This window comes from Xiphophorus maculatus, chromosome 18, assembly GCF_002775205.1.
Source record: "Xiphophorus maculatus strain JP 163 A chromosome 18, X_maculatus-5.0-male, whole genome shotgun sequence".
NCBI lineage: Eukaryota > Metazoa > Chordata > Actinopteri > Cyprinodontiformes > Poeciliidae > Xiphophorus > Xiphophorus maculatus.
This window is the reverse complement of record NC_036460.1, coordinates 1,880,452-1,903,319: the sequence shown is the minus strand read 5'-3', so window position 1 is coordinate 1,903,319 and position 22,868 is coordinate 1,880,452. Positions and strand designations below refer to the sequence as shown.

The 22,868-nt window shown below is 43.9% G+C and overlaps 2 protein-coding genes across 3 annotated transcripts in view; one reads left to right on the top strand and one right to left on the bottom strand.

Annotated features, from left to right (window-relative positions):
• masp1 (mannan binding lectin serine peptidase 1) overlaps positions 1 to 13,823 on the bottom strand; it is a 41,845-nt gene extending 28,022 nt beyond the window's left edge. Inside the window, exons 1-6 of one of the 2 annotated variants that reach the window (XM_023351221.1) lie at positions 13,763 to 13,823; positions 12,646 to 12,862; positions 11,342 to 11,519; positions 10,441 to 10,572; positions 9,785 to 9,981; positions 8,435 to 8,582 (exon numbers count right to left, since the gene is read on the bottom strand). In XM_023351221.1, the coding sequence (XP_023206989.1) occupies positions 8,435 to 8,582; positions 9,785 to 9,981; positions 10,441 to 10,572; positions 11,342 to 11,519; positions 12,646 to 12,862; positions 13,763 to 13,767 (877 nt within the window). In that variant the 5' untranslated portion in view covers positions 13,768 to 13,823. Of the gene's footprint in view, positions 1 to 8,434; positions 8,583 to 9,784; positions 9,982 to 10,440; positions 10,573 to 11,341; positions 11,520 to 11,633; positions 11,738 to 12,645; positions 12,863 to 13,762 lie in introns of those variants that run through there. The other variant, XM_023351222.1, reaches the window with a different exon arrangement.
• A 608-nt stretch (positions 13,824 to 14,431) lies between these two features.
• On the top strand, positions 14,432 to 20,942 carry clrn1 (clarin 1). Its single transcript, XM_005808229.2, has 3 exons — positions 14,432 to 15,102; positions 17,733 to 17,912; positions 20,356 to 20,942. Exons 1-3 carry the CDS (start codon positions 14,850 to 14,852, stop codon positions 20,619 to 20,621), a joined length of 699 nt encoding a protein of 232 aa, XP_005808286.1. The 5' UTR covers positions 14,432 to 14,849; the 3' UTR covers positions 20,622 to 20,942.
• Positions 20,943 to 22,868: the final 1,926 nt, after the last annotated feature.

The following is a 22,868-nucleotide window of genomic DNA, read 5'->3' as shown; positions in this document are numbered from 1 at the left end:
GACATCGTCAAGAGAGTACTGGATAGGAACACAGTATTGCTGGAAAGAAAAGGGATCCAAGGAGTCGAGCAGCTCAAGCCGGTTCCTGACTAAAGCGAAACAGAAGCCGGTGAAATGGCCAGTGAATCATGTACCATTCCACCCTATCTCGGACTGGCCACCGTGAAAGGGGTGGTTGTAATTAGAAGAACCCCTTCAGGGATTTGGGCAGGACGAGCCCTGAAGAAATTGGATTGGGCCAAAAATGGAGTCCTGTCGGAGGACAGAGAGATGCTGGTCTGGAGGAAAGCTAAAAGCGGCTGCCCGGTTTGTTTAGCCGACCACCATCTTCCCATTATCTGGGAAGGACCGGGCCGTGAGAAGCCAAGACACCAGGAGGCTACCGCAGAGATGCTACAACACCTTCGCGTCTCCCCAGTCACGGTATTGAACAACACCGTCTGTGGGAACTGCCGAGTGGGTTACCTGCCCCGGCTTAAGTTGGAAACCCAATGGGGATGGCTCCAGGAAAAACCAAGAACTTGTTATTGCACGTGGGACGGAGATGAGCTACACCACTGCCCTGTGTGCGAGGAACAGCTGAAGAGTGGAGAGGTAACACTGACAGGCGAAGCTGAAGGGTGGCAAGTGACAAGATTTTACAGCTCGCTGCGATATTACAGAACCTATGGACAAGTGCAGCCGAACTATGGGAGCTCCATACCGATAATATTACCAGGACCTTCCGCCCCTCCGAACACTCCAGAGGAACTGGACCCATGGGTGTGGAAGAGGGAAGAAGGGCCCCATGATGTCCTGTGGGATTCTGTTCAAGCCGCCTGGCCATATGACGCTGCTAGAGCATCCTTGTCATGTCCACCATTGAATGCCAACCACTCTCCGGTGGTCTTCCGGGTACATCGGCCTCACGCATACCAACCATCAGCTGAGGAGCTAAGTGCACTCCCAGATGATGCCCGAGAGCAAGCCGTTAATGGTGGGTGGACAGGCCCCTGGGAACTAACCACCTGGGCACATCTAATTTTGGAGGTCATCAATGACTGCACGATACCCATAGTGGATCTGCCGGATGTACCAAGAGAAGATGGGGTGCGCAGCTCGGATATGTATTACTACACCACAGAGGTGGAAGGATGGGGCAGCAATGCGGTGAGACCAAAAGAGAAGTCTTGCCTGTACTGGGTGACAGCGGAATCCCAGTTTCGGGATGGAGTTTTGCAACACCCGGGAGGCGTGGCTCACAGGGCGAGTACGCCCTCTGATCCTAGCACCTCCTGTCATGTCCAGCTGTCAGTGCGCATGATCACCGTCCCCTATAAAGGGATCTACTCAGTCGGAGCAGCCATCAAAGTGGTACCAGACGAGCAGACTCACGCCACCGTGTCCAGTACGGAGCCGGAGCCTCCCAAGAAGAAACCCAAAACTCACGCCTGGCAGAAGCTTGCCTCAGCATTTCCATGGAGAAAGACAAGCCAAGACTGATGGACGCACCGGAAGGAGGAAAACGAGTCGTCAAGTCTGAAGGTCAGCAAAAAACCAAAAAGCGAAAGGGGAGACAGTGTTTTGTGACTAGATTGTTCAAAGTGGGGGTTGGAGTCTCATCGGGACTATCAGACAGAGGCCCGTTTTTAAAACTCCCTACCACCTCCATTCTACTAGATATGCCAAGAGAAGATTTCACTGTTTCCAATCCGCTCACTGAGGCCTATTTTCTTAAGTATCTCATATATCTCCGACCCACCAATTTCCAAAACGTAAAAGAGGTGGGGGAAAGTGAAGAATACACGACGCCCCCTGCCATGAAGCCACATTTATTTATCCCTACCGCACCGCCCGCTTGGAAAGGAAGAGGATCCGACAACACGGTTAATGTTGCATCAATCTCCCCTATGTGCCCAAGATCTCTACCATGGACTTTTAATACAGTGTATTTCAGGTTACAGGGGATCGAGCTACGGATTAGGTGGGGTCCCCATTATCTTGAACCACTGCAAGGACTGTATTGTGAAATTTCACTTAATGACATGATGATTTGGACCACTTCACCAAGTATGGCGAAAACCATAGTAAGGAGGGAAATAAATCCTGAATGTTATATATTTAATAACACCAGGCTTCCATTAAAATTGGAAATAGACAGGGTCTACCCCAATCCACCACACCAGAGGATTTTTACTCCGTCAACCTGGGGGTACCGCACTAGACTAACTCTGCATGGACAATCATTGTACACCTATATCTCAGTACCTGCCCCAATAGGGTACAAACACGAATCCTGGCAAGACCAGGCGCTGAAAAATGGAACCGCCCCAGGCCCATTCCCTAGGCCGGACTACTGGAGGGTGTTCCACTGGAAGTGGGTGTGGAGGGGGTTGGAGCCTGATTTACCCTACCCCTCTCCCATATATACAGCCCTGCAGCAGAGAAGGGCCACCAGACGGGTTGGAAAGAACCCTGCCAACCAAGGCCACCTCAACTCTTTGAGAAAAATCTGTACAGCGCCTGATACAGCGGATCCCAGAGAAGCACTAATCTGGCCAGGATGGATGCTATCGGCATGAGGCGCCGACCTACAGACCCGGAGTTGCTGGATGTTACATCGGAATCAGACAGCTCTACTGACACCGACGACGACTCGGAAATCTCTAACGAACCCTTGCTACGGAAAACGACTACGATAACCAGAAAAACCCTATGCCTGAAAGGGCTGCTAACGCTTCTTGCCCTGCTGTTTGCTGCTGCTGTTCTTGCTACTATCTTCTACTTCATCGGAGTTGGACCGTGGTATCTTACGCATACAAGAGTCACCTACGGACATTCTAAGTACGCTAACTTCAATTGTTGGAATACAAGCACCACGGCTATTTTTGTACCATGGAACAACGAAACATCTGTCCAGAACCGAACCGGGCTGTTCGCCAAAGACAACGGGAAAAAGTACGTGGAGCGCCGAGCCTTCGGATTGAACGACTCCACTCTGGACGACCTTCTGAATCGCACCTGGGAGATCTACAACTATGACTTCCTCGAAACTGGAGTGCTCTGCTGGATACGGGTTCTGCAAAACAAAGAACGAAGGACCGTCAGATGCAACTGGATTCACCCGGACCGAGGTATGCCAGAATGGCATTGCAACATGGCTTGTCGATCGCTGCTATTGATGCCAAGTCAAGGGTACTGGGATACCGAAGTAGTATACCCAGCCCCACACAGGTCCTCAGGCTGTCGGGCCTGGCTTCCACGAGGGGAGTTTTGGGGAGATATCCACCTGAACTGCAGAAAGGATGACATCATCCCAACAGCACCAACGGGCAACTGGACCTATCGAAATGCCTCCCGAGGTAATCTTCCAGTCAATACAACGATGCTGCCTACATCAGCCAATTTGACCAACATGACGGCTTTCCTGATCAGACAAGGACCTAGACGGTTTATGTATGATGAGGAGCAAAAGCACTGTTATAGACACCACTTTAGTTGGTTAAATCCTTGCCTCTGGAATAAGTTTGTGCAATGTGCAGGACAGAATTATATAGTTACAGCCATAGAGGAATACTGGGCTGATTTGTGGCACTCTACACGCACAATCCGTACAGAAGTTGAAACCTGGCTGAACAACTCATTCCCATGGACATACATAGCCAAAGACCAGACGTTCTTTATGGGAGACTTCCCGGAGGGAACGGTTCGCTCTCATACTGGTTTGGAGGAGCTACACATTGCCAATTTGCGTACACAACCCCTTCCAACTCCTGATGACCTTCTGAGCGCTCCTAAAACGGACTTTGCAAAAATTGACAAATGTGTCGCCAAAAGAATTTTTGAGAGCCTTAATGACACCTGCTGGAGGAAAACCCACTCATCGCCACGTTGTGACCTCTGGCAAACTGGGAACGCTATTCACTCCACCTGGAGGTACAACTGCCCTGATCCTGAAAAAGCACCTACTGCCAAATGGGCTTTGCGAGCCTGGTACGAGGATTACACTCGAAATTGGGACTACGAGTGGTGGGGACTCCAACAAGATGAGTTTGAAGCTTGGGTAACACCATGCCTCACGGAATCAACAAACTACTGGGTCAAGTACCAGTACATCGCCACGACTTATTCAAAAGATCGCATGATTTGGCCTGGAGTTTTTTGGAGACCTGACAGTTATGTCAACCCGAGACCTTGGCGCATGACCTGTAGAAACACAACAAGACGGGTCCTCGAATGCACAATCAGTTTGGCCAGAAGACCCTGCCAAACCGTCCGAGGTTGGGAAAGCTACTGCAAGGAACATTATGCAGATGAGTATGACACTCACTCTTCTGAGGTTACTTGGCGGAAAATCAATGGCACATGGCGGAGGGCCATAGTGAGTGGACGGACATGCACCGATGCAATCCTAGGATATCATCTCCAGAAGCGCAAGAGCATTCTTGGACTACCCGTTCCGTTCATTCCAAATCCCCTTATAGCCATCGCCGAAGGACATGCTTTTCGGAAAAGTCTGTGTGAAGGGACCATAGACTCAGGGTTTGACTGGGTAGGACCCAACCTGTTGTATTCCAATCTCACCTGCTCCACCACTATGGAGCATTGGCAGCAATGTGGAGAAGGCTCTAATAAACATGACTGTTTCTGGTATGAGACTATGGGAGCAACTTTGGTGGCCGTCGCTACCGAGGTTGTGGAAGAAATTGCTCATGTGGTGGAAGAAGGCCTCAACATTGTTGAACAGTGGCTGCTAGACGCTTTGAGCGTGCTATGGCCATATCTCTTAGGACTCCTGGGCGTCGCCGTAGCAATACTCATCGGCAAAATCGTCTTGGAGGCGTGGCTGAAAGCACTTTGTCGTTGCAAAAAGAGGAACTACCAGCCCCTCCCCCCTAAGGAGGAGCCTACTTCTGCATAAGAGAGAGCTGCCGTGTGCCTGCGAGCCATTCAACCTTCATCGCAGCTGCCGACAGGACCTGATCCAGAGCGACCATCATCTCACATCATGGAAAACAACTCTTCGACCAACTCATCAAATCCCAACTCACTTTTTGCACCGATTCAAGTGAGTACCATTGAGCACTTAGGGATTACCCTGGCCTGGGTAGTCTTCTGCCACACCGGTCCTTGGCCCAAGGGACATCCTATGAGGATCTTCGTCGCGCTACAAGGATATGCCAAGCTTATCCTCCGTCCAATCATTCTCCACAGATGGGGGTTGGCTTCGTCCCTCTTTGCCTGTTACTTGATGGGCCGTACTCGCATCAATTGGCGCAGGGGCGTTGTGGTCTGCCTGTGGCTCATCACCGACACCGCAGCCCTGATACTGGAATTGGTCCTGGGGGGCGCACAAGCTACACGAGCCGCCCCATTTAAGATTCTCACAGCCATTCTAGAAGGGCTTTTCGCAGTATCTATCCTCATCTACTTAGCGCGCCAGGCCTTGGCTATCAAGGGTCGAGGACGGCGAATTTGGATGCAAAAGTGGGTAATTCTGGCTCTTTGGGCAACGGTTTGGGGGATCCTGGTGGTCCTCTACTGGCTTCATGAGACCTCGGACCTCGCCATTGTTGTATGGCTGATGACCTACGCGGCAATATTCCATGATTCAGCTCATGTCTATGATCGAGGTGAACCAGCACCAGATCATGACATTTCGGCTCCTGTGATTAATTCACCTTGGCTCGCAAAACAAACCGGCACACGGGCTTAAAACTAGCCTACTCTCTCAGCTTTCGCTTTAGCATTTTCGTCGTTGTAAATACATGTAGTTAATCAATAACCACTGATCATGAAGTTACCTGGGTTGCTGTTTCTCCTCAGGCATCAACCTGCTGTGTGGGATGTGGGATCACCGCAGAATCCTATGGATTCATTTGGGTGGCATCGTCCGCCCGCTGGTGTCACAAATGCGTGAGCAGCCATTTTAATGATGTAACGGCAATTCTCTGCGCCACAGGGCTGGAGGATTTGCCCTACATAGCGGATTCCACATCTAGATCCCTGGAACGGGTGCACAAAATCGTGTGGACCTCTGCATTTGGCCTAGCCGACGACGACTTCCCAGCATCTCCATTGTATACGGGGCTACGGCTGCCCGTAATTCATAAGTTGTGGGAACACCAACTTACTCGGCAATGCCTCCCAACTTTACATCTGTTGGATGGCCGAGTTGTGGCGTTGGGCGACTATCTTCCGCCTACACGTCCCGTGTCTCCGGATTTGTTTATCGACGTCGGATGCCAAGCCAGCAGTGCGACTAACGAGAGAGGTACCCAAACTGAGAACCTCAGTTCATCTCCCCAAGCATGCCAGACTGAGGACATCCTTTCCCCTTCATCGCCATCACCAAGTGATATGGATTTCCAGGATCTGCTGGCAGAGTTGGACGGCTACTGCAACAATCCATCAACGCTGCCAGACTTCGGCATGGACTTGCCTTCGCCTCTGCCGCCTCCGCTGGAACGTTCCACCCTTTCCGTCTCAGGTGACTCTACACTTGACAACGATTTGGGCGCAGAACGCTGGCTTTCTCCGCCATCCAATCTGTCGGAGTATGCGGTTGTGGATTCCTGGACACCTTCATTGTCTCCGGTTACCTGCTATGAGCGGGACATCCTCACTATCACTTGTGATGATGGACTTGATCTCTTTTGACTTTGGACTCTGTGTTTTCTGCGAAGCACCGTCCGATCTCATGGAGGGGGTGTCAAGAAAACTGGCATAGGGTGTGAGATCTTTCCGGGTGCATGCAGAAAAGGTGCATAGAGGCCTGAGAGAAAATAAGTAATCTTGTAGTTTGATTAAAAGCTAATTAAATTGAATATGAAGGAATAGTAAAATGAATACAAGTAATCACATAGTAACCTTCTGAAATGTATTATCTGAAATGTGATCTGTAATGATTTCTGTAATGAATTAACTGTGGAAAGATTATGGTTGATGAATTATAATAAGTAAGAGATGTGATTGATTGTTAACTAAGGATCAAACTTGTGATAATGTGAAGTTGTAATCATTTGAAATTAATTCAAACAGGTTTAACAACAGATTTAATGTGTTTAATGAGCTATAATACATAATAGTGGGTTATAGAAAAAGAGAGGAATACAGTACAGTCCTGAAACAGGAAATGTCGCAAGCAGTTCTGAACAGATGGTCAGAGCGCACAGGATGGTTGGAGTGTTGAGTTTGGCTGAAGCAACGGAGAAAGGGGAAGTACGGGACTTTCCACTGTGGTCAGCAGAAATAGGTTGGGCAATGTGGGGGCTTTTTCATGATACATAGCAGATGTGAAGCAAGTCACGTAGACCAAATTTCCCCATACACACACATGGGGGAGAGATGCATAAAAAGGGGCTGAAGAGAGGAACCAGCCGTTCCCAGTCCGACGGCGCAGAAGGAGAGACAACTTGCTGAAGCAGATTGAGCCACGGACCGCACTTCAGAACCACGGGGGAGCTCGGACTTCACACCGCCAAGAAAGGACTGGGTTCCATCGCCCCATCCCTGGTTCTTCATTCGATCGTCGGTCTCGTCTCAGCCCAGCAATTACAAACTCTGCAACAAGACTTGGAGGAAGGACAAAGCTCCCTCAGGGATGAGGAACTGGGTTTTGCAAAAGGATTCGGACCCGTTCTGCTTTGTTTCTTTTCTAAAGAGGTTTTTTTTTTTCCACACCAGGCAAAGACCTCAACCAAGGATGCTAGAAATTCCTGTTGCCAAAGATCCACCATCGTCTGGGTATGAGTTGAATCTGCTCATCGAAATTCCATCTCAGAACTTGCGACTTTAGTCAGGGAAAAGAGGACAGGGTAGTATGATTGTACATGTAAATTTTATTACACTGTTTTTAAATTATTTACGATTGATTATTGATTTGTATGTCGCATATCCCTGCTTAAGCTTGCGTAATAAATTTATACTATAAAATTCTAAAGAGGTTGGTGGACATTGGAATTAATAGAGTCATTTAATCTTCGTTCAGTTCTTTTAATTAAGGTAAAACTAATGTACATGATTCCAGTAAATAGGAGGCTTCATAATTTCCTTTGGCGAGAATAAATAATGACCCTGGGACTTACATCTAAGTCACTAAACATAATCTAGCCGGTTCCAAGTGCAAGTTATGATTTAGAAAGTGGGCTACCGTTAACAGAAGTGGTTATTGGAATTATGCAGCTGTGAGGGCTACTCAGCTGATTGTTTCTTAACTGTAAAGGGTCATAACTTCTGGATTGGAGGTAGTTAGAGCTAGACGAATCACTTTCGCCACCAGTTTAAATAGATTATCTCTTATAGAGTACTTTTAGGGTAATACCCAGGTCTCAGAGATTTTCCGGACCTGTTAGACAGAGAACTGGTCAGTAGGCAGCCCTGGGTAGTAGTGAGGAGTGGGCGGGGCTGACTATTGCAGGATAACCTTCAGGCACCGCCCCCTGCGTGGTCTCACCGGTGGCGGTGTAGCTCAGACTCCAGCCGAGGTTTTCTCCAGAGTCGTCGCTGTGGAACCGGATGGAGACGATGTTGCTGTCGGTCCGGATGATTCCTGGAGACCGATCGCCACAGAACGGGCCAAACTCTCTGCTTCCTGCTTGGATCTGACACACACATGCTCCATCATCACCTCAGAGTCTGAACCAGGTTCTTACAGCCTTGTGGGGACATATTTCTGTCTACAATGAGGGGCTATTGGGACCAGAGCTGCTTGTGGGGACATTTCCTTGGTCCCCATGAGGGGAAATGCTGTTTTTAGGTTAGGGGTTAGTTTCAGGGCTGAGGTGCGCATTGAGTTTTGGCTAGTGTTAGGGTCAGGTATGTGATGGTTAGAGTAAAGGTTAGGATGTAGAACATGAGTGGAAGTCAATGGAAAGTCCCCACAAAGATAGCCACGCAGCCGTGTGTGTGTGTGTGTGTGTGTGTGTGTGTGTGTGGTTGGAGAGGAGTGTGAGGCAGGATAATAATAGTTTTGGGTTTTTCATTATACTTTAGTTTCATTTTATGCTGACTTTTTGTCTAATTCAGTTTGTTTTTGTTTTTTTTTACCCCTCCAGGGTCTTTTTGTGGCTCTAGTGTCCCTTATATGACAGCAGGCTGACAGGAAACAGGGAAGGAGAGGGGGGAAGACATGCGGCAAATGTCGTCGGATCCGGGAGTCGAACCCGCGACGGCCGCGTCGAGGACTCAAGGCCTCCAAATATGGGTCGTGCTACGCCCTATGCCACCGCAGCACGCCCAATCTAATTCAGTTTTAATTAGTTTTTAGAGTGTGTTTGCTAGTTTTTATTAATTATTACTTTAATGTTTAGTTTCTATTAGCATTTTATACTTGTATCTTTTTTAATTATGCAACTAAAAATGAACCAAAGTATTGTGATTATGAATACATCAAATGGTTAATGAATACTCCACAGAAAAAAACATTTTCAAAAACCGTATCCAATTATTGTGGGATAACCAGCTGACTGGAGTTTTCTCCCAACTTTTGCCGTTACCATTTTGCGGATTAGCACAGTGTAGCTGCCAGGAGGAGCCTGGAGTACCGTAATTTACCAACAGCTGACATAAAACATCTATTTCACATCAGCATGAAAAGCGAATTAATAGGTTAATGAACACAGAATCGAAGGGCATTGTATCTATAATTTCAGTATGCTTTAGTTTTATAAATGCAGTTCCAATTAGTTTGAGTTTTTCCTAATTAATAACCGTTTTTATTTATTTCAGTTAATGAAATTGTTTTCTCAGTTTCAGCTTTTGTTCGTTTTGGTTAGCTATGATAACCTGGATGTGTTTGTCCCACCTTCAGGTGGTCGTAGGGGCAGCTGATGTCCGGATGGCTCTCCACGTCAAAACGGGGGTCAAAGTTCATGTGGACCCTGAACCCAGCCTCCAGCTCGATGCGGTACCAGCAGTCAGAGCTCTTTGGATACGGACCCGGAAAGTTAACACTGCTCAGAATGCCAGAGCGTTCCCTGAACACGGCGCCGCTGCAGTCCACTGGACACACACACACAGATTCACTGAGCTTCCTCCTCCACAAAACGTCTTCATCATGTAAACATTTCCACCAATCAGCAGCTGTTATCAGCCACACTGAGGTCTAACAGCTCTGGGCCCCTGGGGCCCCTGGGACCCCTGAGGCCCCTGAGGCCCCTGAGGCCCCTGATGCTTTGGTGTCAGTGAAATCAAGTGAATGTCTACTGGTTACAATGGTTTAACTGGTTGAAAACCAGCTGACTTGTAACCTTTCGCTGAGTTATGACAGATCAGTTAGTTTAACTCTGATCCATGTTGCTCACTGCACTGCAAAAACACTAAATCTTACCAAGTCACTTTGACTAGTTTCTAGTTCCAGTTCCACTGGCGGATTATTCAACTTGTAATACTGTGAAAATGTCTTGTTACAAAGTAAAGGCAGGTTCCACGTGGGCCTCCAGGGGGCGCCGACACACTCACCTCTGCAGGTGTGGTTGTCTGTGTGCAGCTGGTAACCATAGCGACAGGAGCAGTAGTATCCCCCAATGAAATTATGGCAGAAATGATCGCAGAGCGGTTCCTCATCACCGCGTTCACTGCACTCGTCTATATCTGCAGAAGAAGAAGAAGAAGGGTCAGAGTTCAGGCTCTGATGTTTTCAAGCAGCAGGAAGAGGTCGGCCCGTCCAAGTGCTGCCATCTCACTACTCAGAAAATATCTCAGTTTCAATATCAGAACTTTATGATTTTAATCATGGAAAAATATGTTATTTCTTGACTTTTGGACATCAGACAGTTTTGAGTTTTTTGCTTGTGAAGATGTGACATAATGTAGAAATCTGTGAGGTATTTGGTGAAAATGTTCTCCTCTGTGGCCAAATAATTTTATTTTTATCTAGAATGACCATGAGACTGGGAAAATCAGAAAACCAGTGGCAGGCACTGAAATATTAGCGGTGCTAACCCCAAAGCACTAATTATATATCAACTACACTGATGCTAAAGCGCTGAATTTAGCTTAAGCTAACGCTAAAGCACTAATCATAAACATAGTCTTTAGCGGAAGCTAATGCTAAAGTGCTTAATTCAACCTTGTGTCACAAGGAGAACATGAGGATCCTCTCAAAACAATCCATTTGTATCCAATTTGTTTTAACACCTTCGGTTCTTTGTTAATGTAAGTTTTGCATCTAAATGTTGTGGCTCAATAGTATATAGATCATAAAAATCACCATATAAAAATGGTTTGAACATGTCAGGGTTCATCACTGATTTCAGACGCTGCTGAACGTTTTCATGTTAATCCGACATGCTAACTGTCGGGTTCTTTTCCTGTATCAGAACTTGAGGAACCAGCAGCTCGGCTGTTTGGGTTTCCTCACCCACTGCGCTATAATGAGCCACGAATCCGGAGAATCGCTCCTCGTTGGAGAAGTCCGACACAAACTGGACGGTGAGGGAGTTTCTGGGGGAGGTGATGACCCGCTGGGCCGGTACCGCCTCGGTGTCCGTCTCCTCCCTCCCACAGAAGAAAGCCAGCGCCTCTCCGTCCGCCTCCACCTGCACAGCAACACAGCAGGCCAGAGAAACTACGTCAGAATGAAGAACCAGAGATCTGGATCAGAACCACAAAGTTCTGACTTCAAGTAATCTAAAGTCAGAACAAAGTCTAACATGAGCAGCAGGCTCCAGGTTCATCAGACCAACTTCTATCAAGCCCCAAATGGGTCAAACTGGAACCATTAACCTCCCAGAGATCTGGGTCCATCAGGGCTCAGTCCAAACTGGGGAGAGAAAACAGACCAGCAGCTCTGTTTACATTCAGCTGCTGTTTATCTGACTCAGAGACTGGGAGGGTCAACGGACCACAGGGCGCCGATACACACCGACACACACTCTGATAAACCTAACATCTGCACCAACACACACCTCAGATTCAGAGCAGCAACAGTAAACCCGTCTCACACCAGTACAAACCAAGATAATCCAGTGTAAATCAGTACAAACCAGAATAAATTAATACAAACTTGTATAAAACCTGGGTGATAAGCAAGGAAAAACCAGTACAAAACCAGTAAAAACCAGTATAAATCAGTATAAACCAGTTTAAAACCATTATAAAAAGACACAAACCAGCAAAAAAAAACAATGTAATTCAAGTACAAACCAGTATAAAACCAGCTAGGTCCACCCAGGCTTTTTATTGCCATCTGATTTGTTGCCATGGAGATTAAAGTATTCCTCAAATATGCATAAAAGAGTCAAAGCGACCCTCCATGTTTGTTTTTGATGATAATATTATAACAAAAAGTAAAACTCAAAAAAGTTGATTTACATAATAACACATCCACAGACAGCGGCGGCCATCTTTAGTCCCATTAACAGAGCGCTGCTGGGCGGCGGCCATCTTTACTCCCATTAACAGAGCGCTGCTGGGCGGCGGCCATCTTTACTCCCATTAACAGAGCGCTGCTGGGCGGCGGCCATCTTTACTCCCATTAACAGAGCGCTGCTGGGCAGCGGCTACGTTCTTCTTCATGCGGGTCGGTTTGGAGTCAGAAACCGTTCACACAGAAGTCTGACTGCAGCTACATTTAAGGATATTTAACTTGGTTCCTATTGAGACTCTGAAAGGCAGCCGGATCCAGAAAGTTCCCTGATCCAGTTCCGGGTCTTCCTAGCTTACCTTGACGAAGTCGTACTCGCACAGGTAGGACGGCTCCAGGTCAAAGTGGCTGAAGAACAACGTGATCCGGAATCCGTCCGGAACGCTGAGGGTCCAGTTCTGCTTGGTGTCTGTGGGATACGGGTCGGGGAAGTTTGGAGACTCCAGGCTACCGTACATCTCCAACTGGAGCTCAGCGCCGCATCCGAACCGGACCAGCAGGGAGAGGAGGAAGACCCTGAGGCACAGAGACAACCGGATCAGAACCAACCAGACCAGACGGGACTGGAACAGATGGATGGATATTTATCATATGATGTTGTTATCATTTATTGTTTATTATGAAAAAAATAGATTTATCAATATCTTGATAAAAATTTTATTAATTTTTTTTTTTAAATGACATTATCAGAAATTTTATTTTTACGATTTTCTCCAGTTTGTTCCACAAAAGCATCAACAAACATCAGTAAATCTGAAAATATGATTAAATGTAGTTACCATGTGTCGCTTTGTGATATAAGCTATCATGTTATTTCAGATATGTAGGGTATAACTGGTATAACAAATAAATGATTTACTAATTATATAGTAAATTAGTAAATCTTTGTTATTTACATCCCACTTTTTTAAGTAAGTGGCGTCCTGATTCCAAAATCATAATGTTTATCTAGAGCAGTATTTGTTTTTCTGTCATGTGTTCGCAGCCATAGCTACCTAAAAAAATTGGAATAAATAGTTTTCATCATAATTTTTAGCATTATAACAACAATCCCACAAAATATTGTGATAAAATTCTAAGTCCATATCCCCGGCTCGTACAGGAATGTCTGGATCACAATTGGATCCGATCTATTCGCATTTAAAAGAATCATTCGTGGGTCGGGCACCCAAAGCAGCGCCAGCTGCAGCCCAGGGCCCAAATGGTTCTGAATCCGGCCCTGCTGGTGTTTTAACCCAGAGACATGATCTGACAACCCGGTTCTGTGAGTCTCCAGATCAATTAATCTGTTCTCTGTTAAACCAGAACCTTTCACCCAGACTCCATCTGAAAGTCCAAGTTTGTTTCCTGATCAATAACTGATCATTTGATCAGAAACTGCTGCAGCTGCAGATCACCGATCAATAGGAAACTCACCTCATGATGAAGGACTAAAGTTCTGCTGCTCCGGCTCCGTCTGTCTGGACCGAATCCGGACCTGCTGGAGAGGTGTGGCTCTGAAATGGTCACGTGATAAATGCCAGAAAGATTCAATAAATGACGTAACAGCGCCCCCTGCTGGCCGAGCAGAGACGTAACAGCTCAGGGGTTCTGGTTCTGATCACCTGCAGTACAGAACCAGAACCGTATAAAGTTTTGGTTTCAAACTGACAACCTTTGACCCCACATAGGGTCAAAGGTCGACTGTCATAATTGCAGAAGAGAGCCGTTAGTCGTCATGGAAACTGAGATCACACAAACAGAATATTTATACAGTCAGTCTTAGTGAAACTTTCTGAATTGATAGAGTGCAATATTTTAAAACTTATGCAGAAAGCGCATAAAAAACTTTTACCAAACAATATTCAACATTTGTAGAGAGAGAGAGAGAAATCAAAACAACTTAAAAACTTACATAAAAACTGGGACGATGCATTTTGAGTAAATGTGTCAGTTTATGGGACAATATTGACAGTGAGATAAAATAATGTAAATCTCTTCAAACCGCAAACAGCTGAAATACAGAAAATACCAAAAACAAACGTTTTGGCGCCCTCTCTCGCTCGGCGCCCACATGTATGGCAGGTCGTTAATACTCACTTTTTGCCACTGATTACAGTTCCCCTCATCATCATCATCATCATCATCTGAACAGGTTCACTAATCGGAACCAGGCTCCTCAGCTGAAGGCTCCACAGAACCAGCGGTCCAAAGTTCGGTTCTGACGAGGTTGAAGTGAGCGGAAGTCCGTATAAGGTCAGGAGAGACAGTGAGCCATCTGTCAGACTTTACGGGACAGTTCTGACCCCTCCGCCCCTCCGGGAGGTAATTGGACCCTCTGTTGCCATGGTGACGGCAGAGAGGAGGTGTCATCCGATCTGGTCCCGTTGAAGTTTTGATGGACTGCCGGTTCTGTCGGGATAGTCCTGGCTGCTGTTAGTCTCTGCGGTTCAGTTCGGGTTGATGGAGTCCCCCCCGCCCTGATCTGGACTCCTCCTCTTCCTCCTCTTCCTCCTCCATCACCATGCCGAACCGACAGAAGCAGGTTCTGTTCTGCTCCGCCGGCCTCCTGAGCCTCTGCTGCGCCCTGTCGGCTGCCGTCGTCACCGGGCTGCCCTACTGGCTCCGCGGGGTCGTTCTCTGTCGAACCGGAGCCGAGCTCGTCAACGCCACCGGAGCCGAACTGGACCAGTTTCTGGGGGAGCTGAGCTACGGGCTGTTCCACGGGGAGAGGGTGAAGCAGTGCGGCCTGGGGGGCAGACCGTCCCGGTTCTCATGTGAGTCCTACCGGGGGTCCACGGGTCGGAACCGGAGGGTCCGTTTAGATAGTGTTCCTTGAAGAACCTGACAGAAACTTGGATCCCAGGTTTTATTAAAATAAGGACCAATGTTGATTCTAACATGAAAACTAAGGAGTTCCGTTTGTAAAGTTACAGTCAGAAATAAGCAGCAATAATCTGGATTATTTATAAAAGCAAAATGGTTCATTTCTCTAAGTCGCATTTTTTCCATTATTCATTTTTAAATGTCACACAGTTTCAGACTAAAAATGCAATTACCAATATTCAGTTCCAAACTATACATTTTATTTCCAACTAAATATTTAGACTCATTTTAAAATTAGTCTGAACTAAATATTTAGTTCTAAACTAAGTATTTAGTTAACAGGCTAATTATTTAGCTTAAATTTAAATATTTAGTTTCAAATTAAATATTTGGTTAAGTTAAACTGAACTTGTATTTAACTTAAAGCTAAATATTTAGCTTTAGTAAACCAACTAAATATTTAGCTTCAACAGAAGTATTTAATTACAATATTACTAAATCCAAATTCACTTGCTAAATAAAATAGAAAATATTTAAATTGAAGCTAAATATGTAATTAGTTAACTAAATATTTAAGTTGCAATGTGTATGTTTAGTTAAAACTAAATGTTTAGCTTGTTAGCTAAATATTCAGTTAGAAACTAAACATTTAGCTTCAATTTTAATATTTATTTCCAAACTTTCTAAATCCAAACTGGCTTCCTAACTAAATTTTTAGTTACCTAAATATTTAGCTTTATAATAAAAATAGTTTGAAGCTGTGGCATTTATAAAAAAAGAACAACATGGTGGAAACATGAACATTTATTCTCTTATTAATATCTTGAATTATTGCTGTTCATTTCTGTGTAATTTTACAAAACTTGAAATCATCCAGGAGGATCAACAGATTCCCTGGATTTTTTTTTTCATTCCAACTGAAGTTCAAAAACTGAACCGAAACACCCGAACTGCTCCTCCGGTTCCGACCACCAGGTGGCGCTGAAACGCAGAACAGAAACTGGATTTAACCAGCGAGATGTGAAGTTCCCATCAAAAAGTTGTTTAAAATGTTTTTATTAAAATGTTATTAAATTCGGTTTTTCATGTGGTTCTGACCCAGAATAAAGTTTCACCCGGACTTTTGTGCTGAAACATTCTGGTTCCGATTGAGATATTTCCGCTCCTCTTGTTTGGTTCTGCAGAATCCTCCAGCGCACGGACCAGAGTTCTGGTTCTGGTTCTGTTCCTCTGAGGCAGAAAACATTCACTTATTGTCTCTGAATTAAGCAGAACCTGAGTCCGGACCGGTTCTGTGGAACATGATGTTGGTCTCGCCGCTCTCTCCTCTAGACTGGACCAGAACAGAGCGGTTACTGGTCCCAGTTAATGGAGCGGCCATCCGTCACTAACACGCTTTCCGGCTGAGTGGGCCGGATCAGAACCGCTCTGTGACAGTAATGAGGACAGTCACCGGTCCAGAAGGACGAACAGCGGGATCACGAGCTCACGCGACTGTGACGTCATCACCGGAGCTTTCTCAAAACAATTATTTATTTACAATCAGGGCTGCAGCTAATGGTTTTTTATTAATTAATCGACTAATCACATTCTCTAGACTTCATTTAACTATTTAAGCCTGTTTTAAGATGCTAAAAACAAATCATTAAAAATTCATTTTTTAAAATAAGAAACATTTTATTCCATAAATTATTTTGGTGAACATTTTATCATTTATATGGAGCAAAAATAAAATAAAATCTAACATCACCATGTGAAAAGTTAACCTCCTTCTGTTAGATTGAACATTAATTCAGTGTTTGGTTGATCTGTTGATTATTTATGGATTAACTGATTAATAACTGGATGCAAAAGGTGCTTAATATAATATTTAATTTACAGAATTTGAAGCTGAAACTGCCACATAGATTTACAGACAGGAATTTTTTATTTTAAATGTTTCTGTTTTTGTACAGTTTTGGTTTAATTACTGATCTGACTGTTGTTCTTTCAGCTAACGGCCTTTTTAGGGTCTCAGTTCTCCAGGTAACGATTAATCGACTATGAAATACGTTGATTATTTCAATAATCAATTAATCACAATTAACTGTCTCAGCATTATCTAAACTATTTACAGAATGAATCATTTTGGTCATTCTAACACAGAGGTCAGAATGAGTGATGCTGATATTTAGTTTTTAGACGGAAATTTAAAAAACTCAGCTGATTGTTCCAGTTCTGTGACTTTGTAACCAGAAAAATATAGAAAACAGAGAAAAATAAAGTTAAGCTGGAGAAAAGTGGAGGTTATGCATCACTGGAGAGCAGTAAGAGAAAGTAGTAAGGATGAGAATATCTGTACAGCTGGAAGGATAAAAACTTATGGCGTACCAGATTTGGCCCCCGAGCCTCCAGTTTGACACGTTGAACTAACATCTTCAATGACTGAAGAAACTTGAATGTTGTGACATTTAATTTGCTTTGGGATAAGTAAAGTATTTTTTTAATCTAATCATTTAGTGCTACCATGTTGGGATGTGAATAAATGTATTTTTAATAAAATAGAAACCAGTAACCTCCATGTCTTCTTCTTCTCCTCCAGTCTTCCCAGACCTGCTGGGTGGAATCCCGGCCGGCCTCCACGTCACCATCGTCTTCTTCTGCAGCGCCGTGGTCCTCTTCTCCTCCGTGGCCTCCGGCTTCTTCTTCTTCAACGCCTTCGGGCGGCCCTACGAGACGCTGCAAGGCCCCATGGGACTTTACCTGTGGACCTGCGTCTGCTGTGAGGCCGCACTCTCTGTGTCACCGACCAGTAGAAGAAGAACAGCAGCTTTGGTCCTCCGAGCAGCTGGACGGCTTACCCCGGGTTTATTTCTGGGTTCATTCCATTGAAATAATTAAATCAACAATAGTTATAACAGTAATCAATTTTTTTAAAACATATATTTGTATCAGACAATTTTCCTGAGGAAATATAATTATACATCGTGGAAAGAAGATTTCATTAATAAGTTGGTTTATACGAGGTTTTATAAACCAACTGGGTCGTATAGGAAAAAAGAAAAGAATACTAAATAGAAAAATAAAGAAAATTAATAAAAGAAATATTTTAACAATTAAAAATGAACAGTATTTATATTGAGGCTTCTTATTTAATTATTAATATAATTCATAACTATATGTGAATTTTAAATGTACAGTTTAATGTCAATAAAATCTGTCTGTTTAATAACACTATAATAATAATAATAATAATAATAATAATAATAATAATAATAATAATAATAATAATAATAATAATAATAAAGAATTGGCCTGCCTTGTTAAATCATAAATCTAGTGTGATTAAGCAGATTTTTTTTGGAAAGCTTAGATCAAATGTATTAATCCCGGTCAGACATGTAGAACCAATAAATCCTTGAATTGATCCTCTGTCCTGCATTTATGGTCAAATTCTCCCCTAAACCTAATAACTGCTTCAACCATCAGCTGTTTGTAAAGACTAGCAATGAGTCTTTATTTTTAAACCATTGAGGAGTTTTGTTTTATTTTAGCCGCATTGGAGACTTTCCCCTGCTTAATGCTACACCAATGTCTGGACTTTGACTGAGCCACTTCTAAAAGTCCACTTTGTTTGTTTTTTTAGGGATTTAGAGGTGATCTGTGCTTTGGATCATCGTCCTGCTGTAATGGCTCTCACTCCAGTTCAATGAAGTCTCCAAACCTTAGAAATGATTTTGTGACAGAAGGAGTTAATCATCTATTTATCATCTGTTTTTGAATTTCTTTAGTCAGGGCCTGTTGTCCTTTTTTTTTGCTTAATCAATGAACTAACAATGAAAGCATTTGTAAGGAGGTGAATACCGGAGGAGCAAACAGAACCAAACTGCCTCCACCAGATGCGAACACGCTCTCTAATCAAGCCTTCAGTGATTAATTATGGATCAGTCGGTCTGAGGACGATAACAGCAGCAATTACAGAACCGGAGCTGCAAGCAGGAGACGGATCAGAACAAAGGAGGCAGGAAAAAGGGCTGGGGGCGGGGCTTAGAGGCGAGGATGTCCTCTGATTGGTCCAGACGTCTCTATAGTTCTGAGTAATTGCTTGGACTCGATTCAGATTTCTACCAGAAACCATCAGATATTAAAGCCTGGTGTTGATGAGGTTCTACATCGGTTGGACGCCGCTAACTAAAGCATTAAACCAACATGGAGTTTAGCTAAAGCTAACGCTAAAGTGCTAAATTCAACCATGTCGATACCGACCATGCGTCAACAACACAACATGGGGTACAACATCATATTGATCAATATGATGACATCATATTGATCAATATGATGTTGTAGGCGCCGCTATGGCCACAGCGGCTATGGCAGCCATAGAGGAAGCTGTGGCTTCCTACGCCACAGCGGACGGAGGAAGTGAGGGTCAGGAGTATTGAACAGAGCGACTGCGATTGTTTTTCCCAGTTATTTTTCCCAGTTCAGCCATGGATTCTACTGGTTCAGTTTAAGCTAGCTTGTTTTTGGACATAGCGCACCAAGTTGGGGTTCATATAAAGTTGCCAGTTTACAAACCGACCCATGATTTCTCTCTCTGCATCTTTCTAACCACACAAAAACCTCACGGCCAACCTCCTCCAGAAACAAACGGCAACAAAATGTCGATGCTGATATTGACCTGTTGCTTGTCAGGTCCCGCTCTTCCACCATGATGGACGTCAAAACAATCTATGACTGGCATTAATTCCTGTAAAGCCAGTCAAACACAGACACTTCACTGGCTAGTTGTGCTTTTATTTAGTTGATTTAATGTAAAAATGGTCATCAGCTGCATAAACAAACAGGGATGCATAAAATCTTGGCATTTTATTGTAATTTTTTGACGAGGAAAGAAGATGGCGATGATCGATAGCAACCATCAAAAATCACTTTTTACAAAGTAAAAAGATAAACGTTCATATACTTCATAAATAAGATGATGGTGATTAGAGTTTAACTGAAGCAAAGAAGCAACGTTAGTAACTTGTTTGCTTTTTTACAGTGTTAAATAATATGATATCAGTAACAAATATTAGCATCAGATACTGATATTGGCCCAAAGTTTCATATCAGTGCATCTCCAGTCAGAGACATCAAATTGATTTTGACTTCTCCAGCTCCTGCCCCATAATGGTTCTGGTTCTGGTTCTGGTTCTGAACAGCTGCCTGTGTTGGTCCTGCAGGTGCGACCAGCTGCCTGGTTCTGATCCTGTTTGCCTCTGAGGTGAAGATCCGCCGCCTCTCTGAGCTCATCTCCAACTTCAGGGAGGAGAACTTTGTTTTCCAGACGCACTCGGAGCGCTACGACCGCTGCTTCTGGATCTTCTTCCTCATCCTCATCCTCCACGGACTCAACCTGGTTCTGATCCGGCTCACGGGGATCGAGTTCCCGTTCCAGGGGAAGAAAGATGTGGAGCTGAGCGGCGGCGCGGCCGACCTCATGTACTGATGGACTCACTGTTGACCAGTCGAATCAGTCGGATAATCATTGATTATTGATCAGAACCTGAATGATTGGATCAAAACTTGATGATCCAACTGATTCTTTATAAATTCTGTTTTTAACTTTTTTTAGAGGAAAATAAACTTGTTCTGACTAAATCTGTTGTTTCTCTCTGGATTTATTGACTCTGCACTGCAAAAACACCAAATCTTACCAAATCTTTTTGTTTAGTTTGTACTGTAAATATCTGAGTTCACACAAACTAAGAGAAAAATAACTTAGACGTAACATTTCATCAAGACATAAGAACTTTTTTTGAGTCAATAATTTCTTAATATTGATGTTTAAAAAAGATGATTCTACTGGCAGATTATTTCACTCATAACGTCGACATTGTTCCCATTTTTAATGAAATAATCTGCTGGTGGAACTGGAATTTTGTTGCTAGGTAACGAGCTGGGCGTGACTGGGGTTGCTAGGTAACCGTATGATGCCCTTTGATTGTGGAAAAAAGTGCAATAATCTAGCAATAAGTAATAATTGACTTAAAATAAATTAATATTTCTTAATGAAAAGTTACTTGTAATTTATTTCAAGTGTATTGAAATAAATTTCACTACAAACGAGATAAAAAAAGAAATTCTTGGTAATATTTTGTGTTTTGCAGTGTAGATTATTGATTGAAGCATTTGGATCCAAGTTCACATCCCAGTAGAACCTCAGAACTTCCTGCTCTCAATAAAACCAAAGTCTCTGTTGATCAACTGACCAGCAGGGATCAGGTATTGATCCATGACAGGCTGCTCCTACCGGGCCGAACCATTCTGCTGTCTGTGGGAGTCGGACCGGAGCGGGCTCTGAAGGATCCTGCTGGTTCTTTTCTTTGACCCGTCTGTCCCCCGCAGTGACACCAAACCTGAGCGTCCGTCTCCAGACGAAGACGCGTTGACAGAAAAGAGAGAATCGAACAATCGGGTCTGGCGGGCCCGGATCCTCCCGGTTCTGCAGGGGGTTGGTGTCCAGTTCTTTAATTGTGTCTTCCTCAGCAGGACGGCCAATTAAAGGCCAGGATTTCATCGGAGTGACAGCAGACCGAGATGCAGATGGACCCCCTCTGATCCAAGAATCAGGAAGATGAACGTTCTGCAGAATCTGGATGGATTCAAACCCAACTGGTGCAGAACCAGTCAGAGTCGGTCCAGCCAGTCTCTGCTGTCCTGGTGCTGCTGATCAGCAGGACGTCCTGATTATGAACAGATAGATTTTCCTGCTTCTTAAAGAAAATAAGTGAAGAAAGAAACCGAGGAAGCAGCAGAGCTCAAACTCTCCAGGTGTTCATTCGACTGCAGGTAAGATCCTGATCTATCGATCTCTGATTGGTTGATTAGGTTATTAAAATCATTTTGCTCCAACTGAAGAAGGTTTGAGTATGAGAGGTGATGTTTGCAAAGTTATACAGTTAAAAAATACAAGCAATAATTTGGGTTATTTAGCCATAACTAAAATTAGAGATTCATTTTTCAAATGTTTTTAGCATGTTAGTTATGTTAGTTATTTATTGTTAACTAACAATGTTAGTTATTTATTTATACATGTCACAGTTTCAAGCTAAATATTTAGCCTGGAGCTAAACATTTATCAATGTAAAACATTTTTAGTTTGCAAACGATTCAGTTAGAAAAACATTTTATTAGCAAATTAAATATTTAGCTTGCTAACTAAATATTTCGCTCAAACTAGTTAGTTTGTGAAAAATGTTGAAATTGAACATCTATAAACTGAACTAACTACATTTTTAGTTTGGGGATAAATATTAATTTTACAAACTCAATATGTAATCTGTAAATCAAATATTTCATTTAGCTACATTTTTATTTAGTAAACTATATATTTAGCTTGCCAACTAAGTATTTGTCTTGCAAGCTAAATGTTTAGCTCACAAACTAAATATTTAGTTTCAATATTTAGCCAAACATTTAGTAATATTGATGGGTAGAAATCCTCTGTGTCTACAGATGGAGGCAGAGCTTCAGAACATCCTGGTCCAGGTCTCTGACCTGCAGCGGCGAAGGAACGTTTTCACTCTGCAGTAACTAAAAACATCTGACTAATTAAATGACTAACTGTTCTTTTCTTCACCGTCTGACCAGGAATCCGTTTGTTTCTTCCATCAGGCTGCAGTCCAACCACAGCATGGTGAGAGTCTGGGAACAGATTCATTTCAGATCATTAACTGTTCAGTCATCTCCACAC

What these genes read in the sequence shown, in the direction of transcription:
- clrn1 (XM_005808229.2), top strand. Translation starts at nt 14,850, where the DNA reads ATGCCGAACCGACAGAAGCAGGTTCTGTTCTGCTCCGCCGGCCTCCTG. An exon ending in CAGACCGTCCCGGTTCTCAT is followed by an intron (nt 15,103 to 17,732) that starts GTGAGTCCTACC and finishes CTTCTCCTCCAG; the next exon opens with TCTTCCCAGACCTGCTGGGT. An exon ending in CCTGTGGACCTGCGTCTGCT is followed by an intron (nt 17,913 to 20,355) that starts GTGAGGCCGCAC and finishes TTGGTCCTGCAG; the next exon opens with GTGCGACCAGCTGCCTGGTT.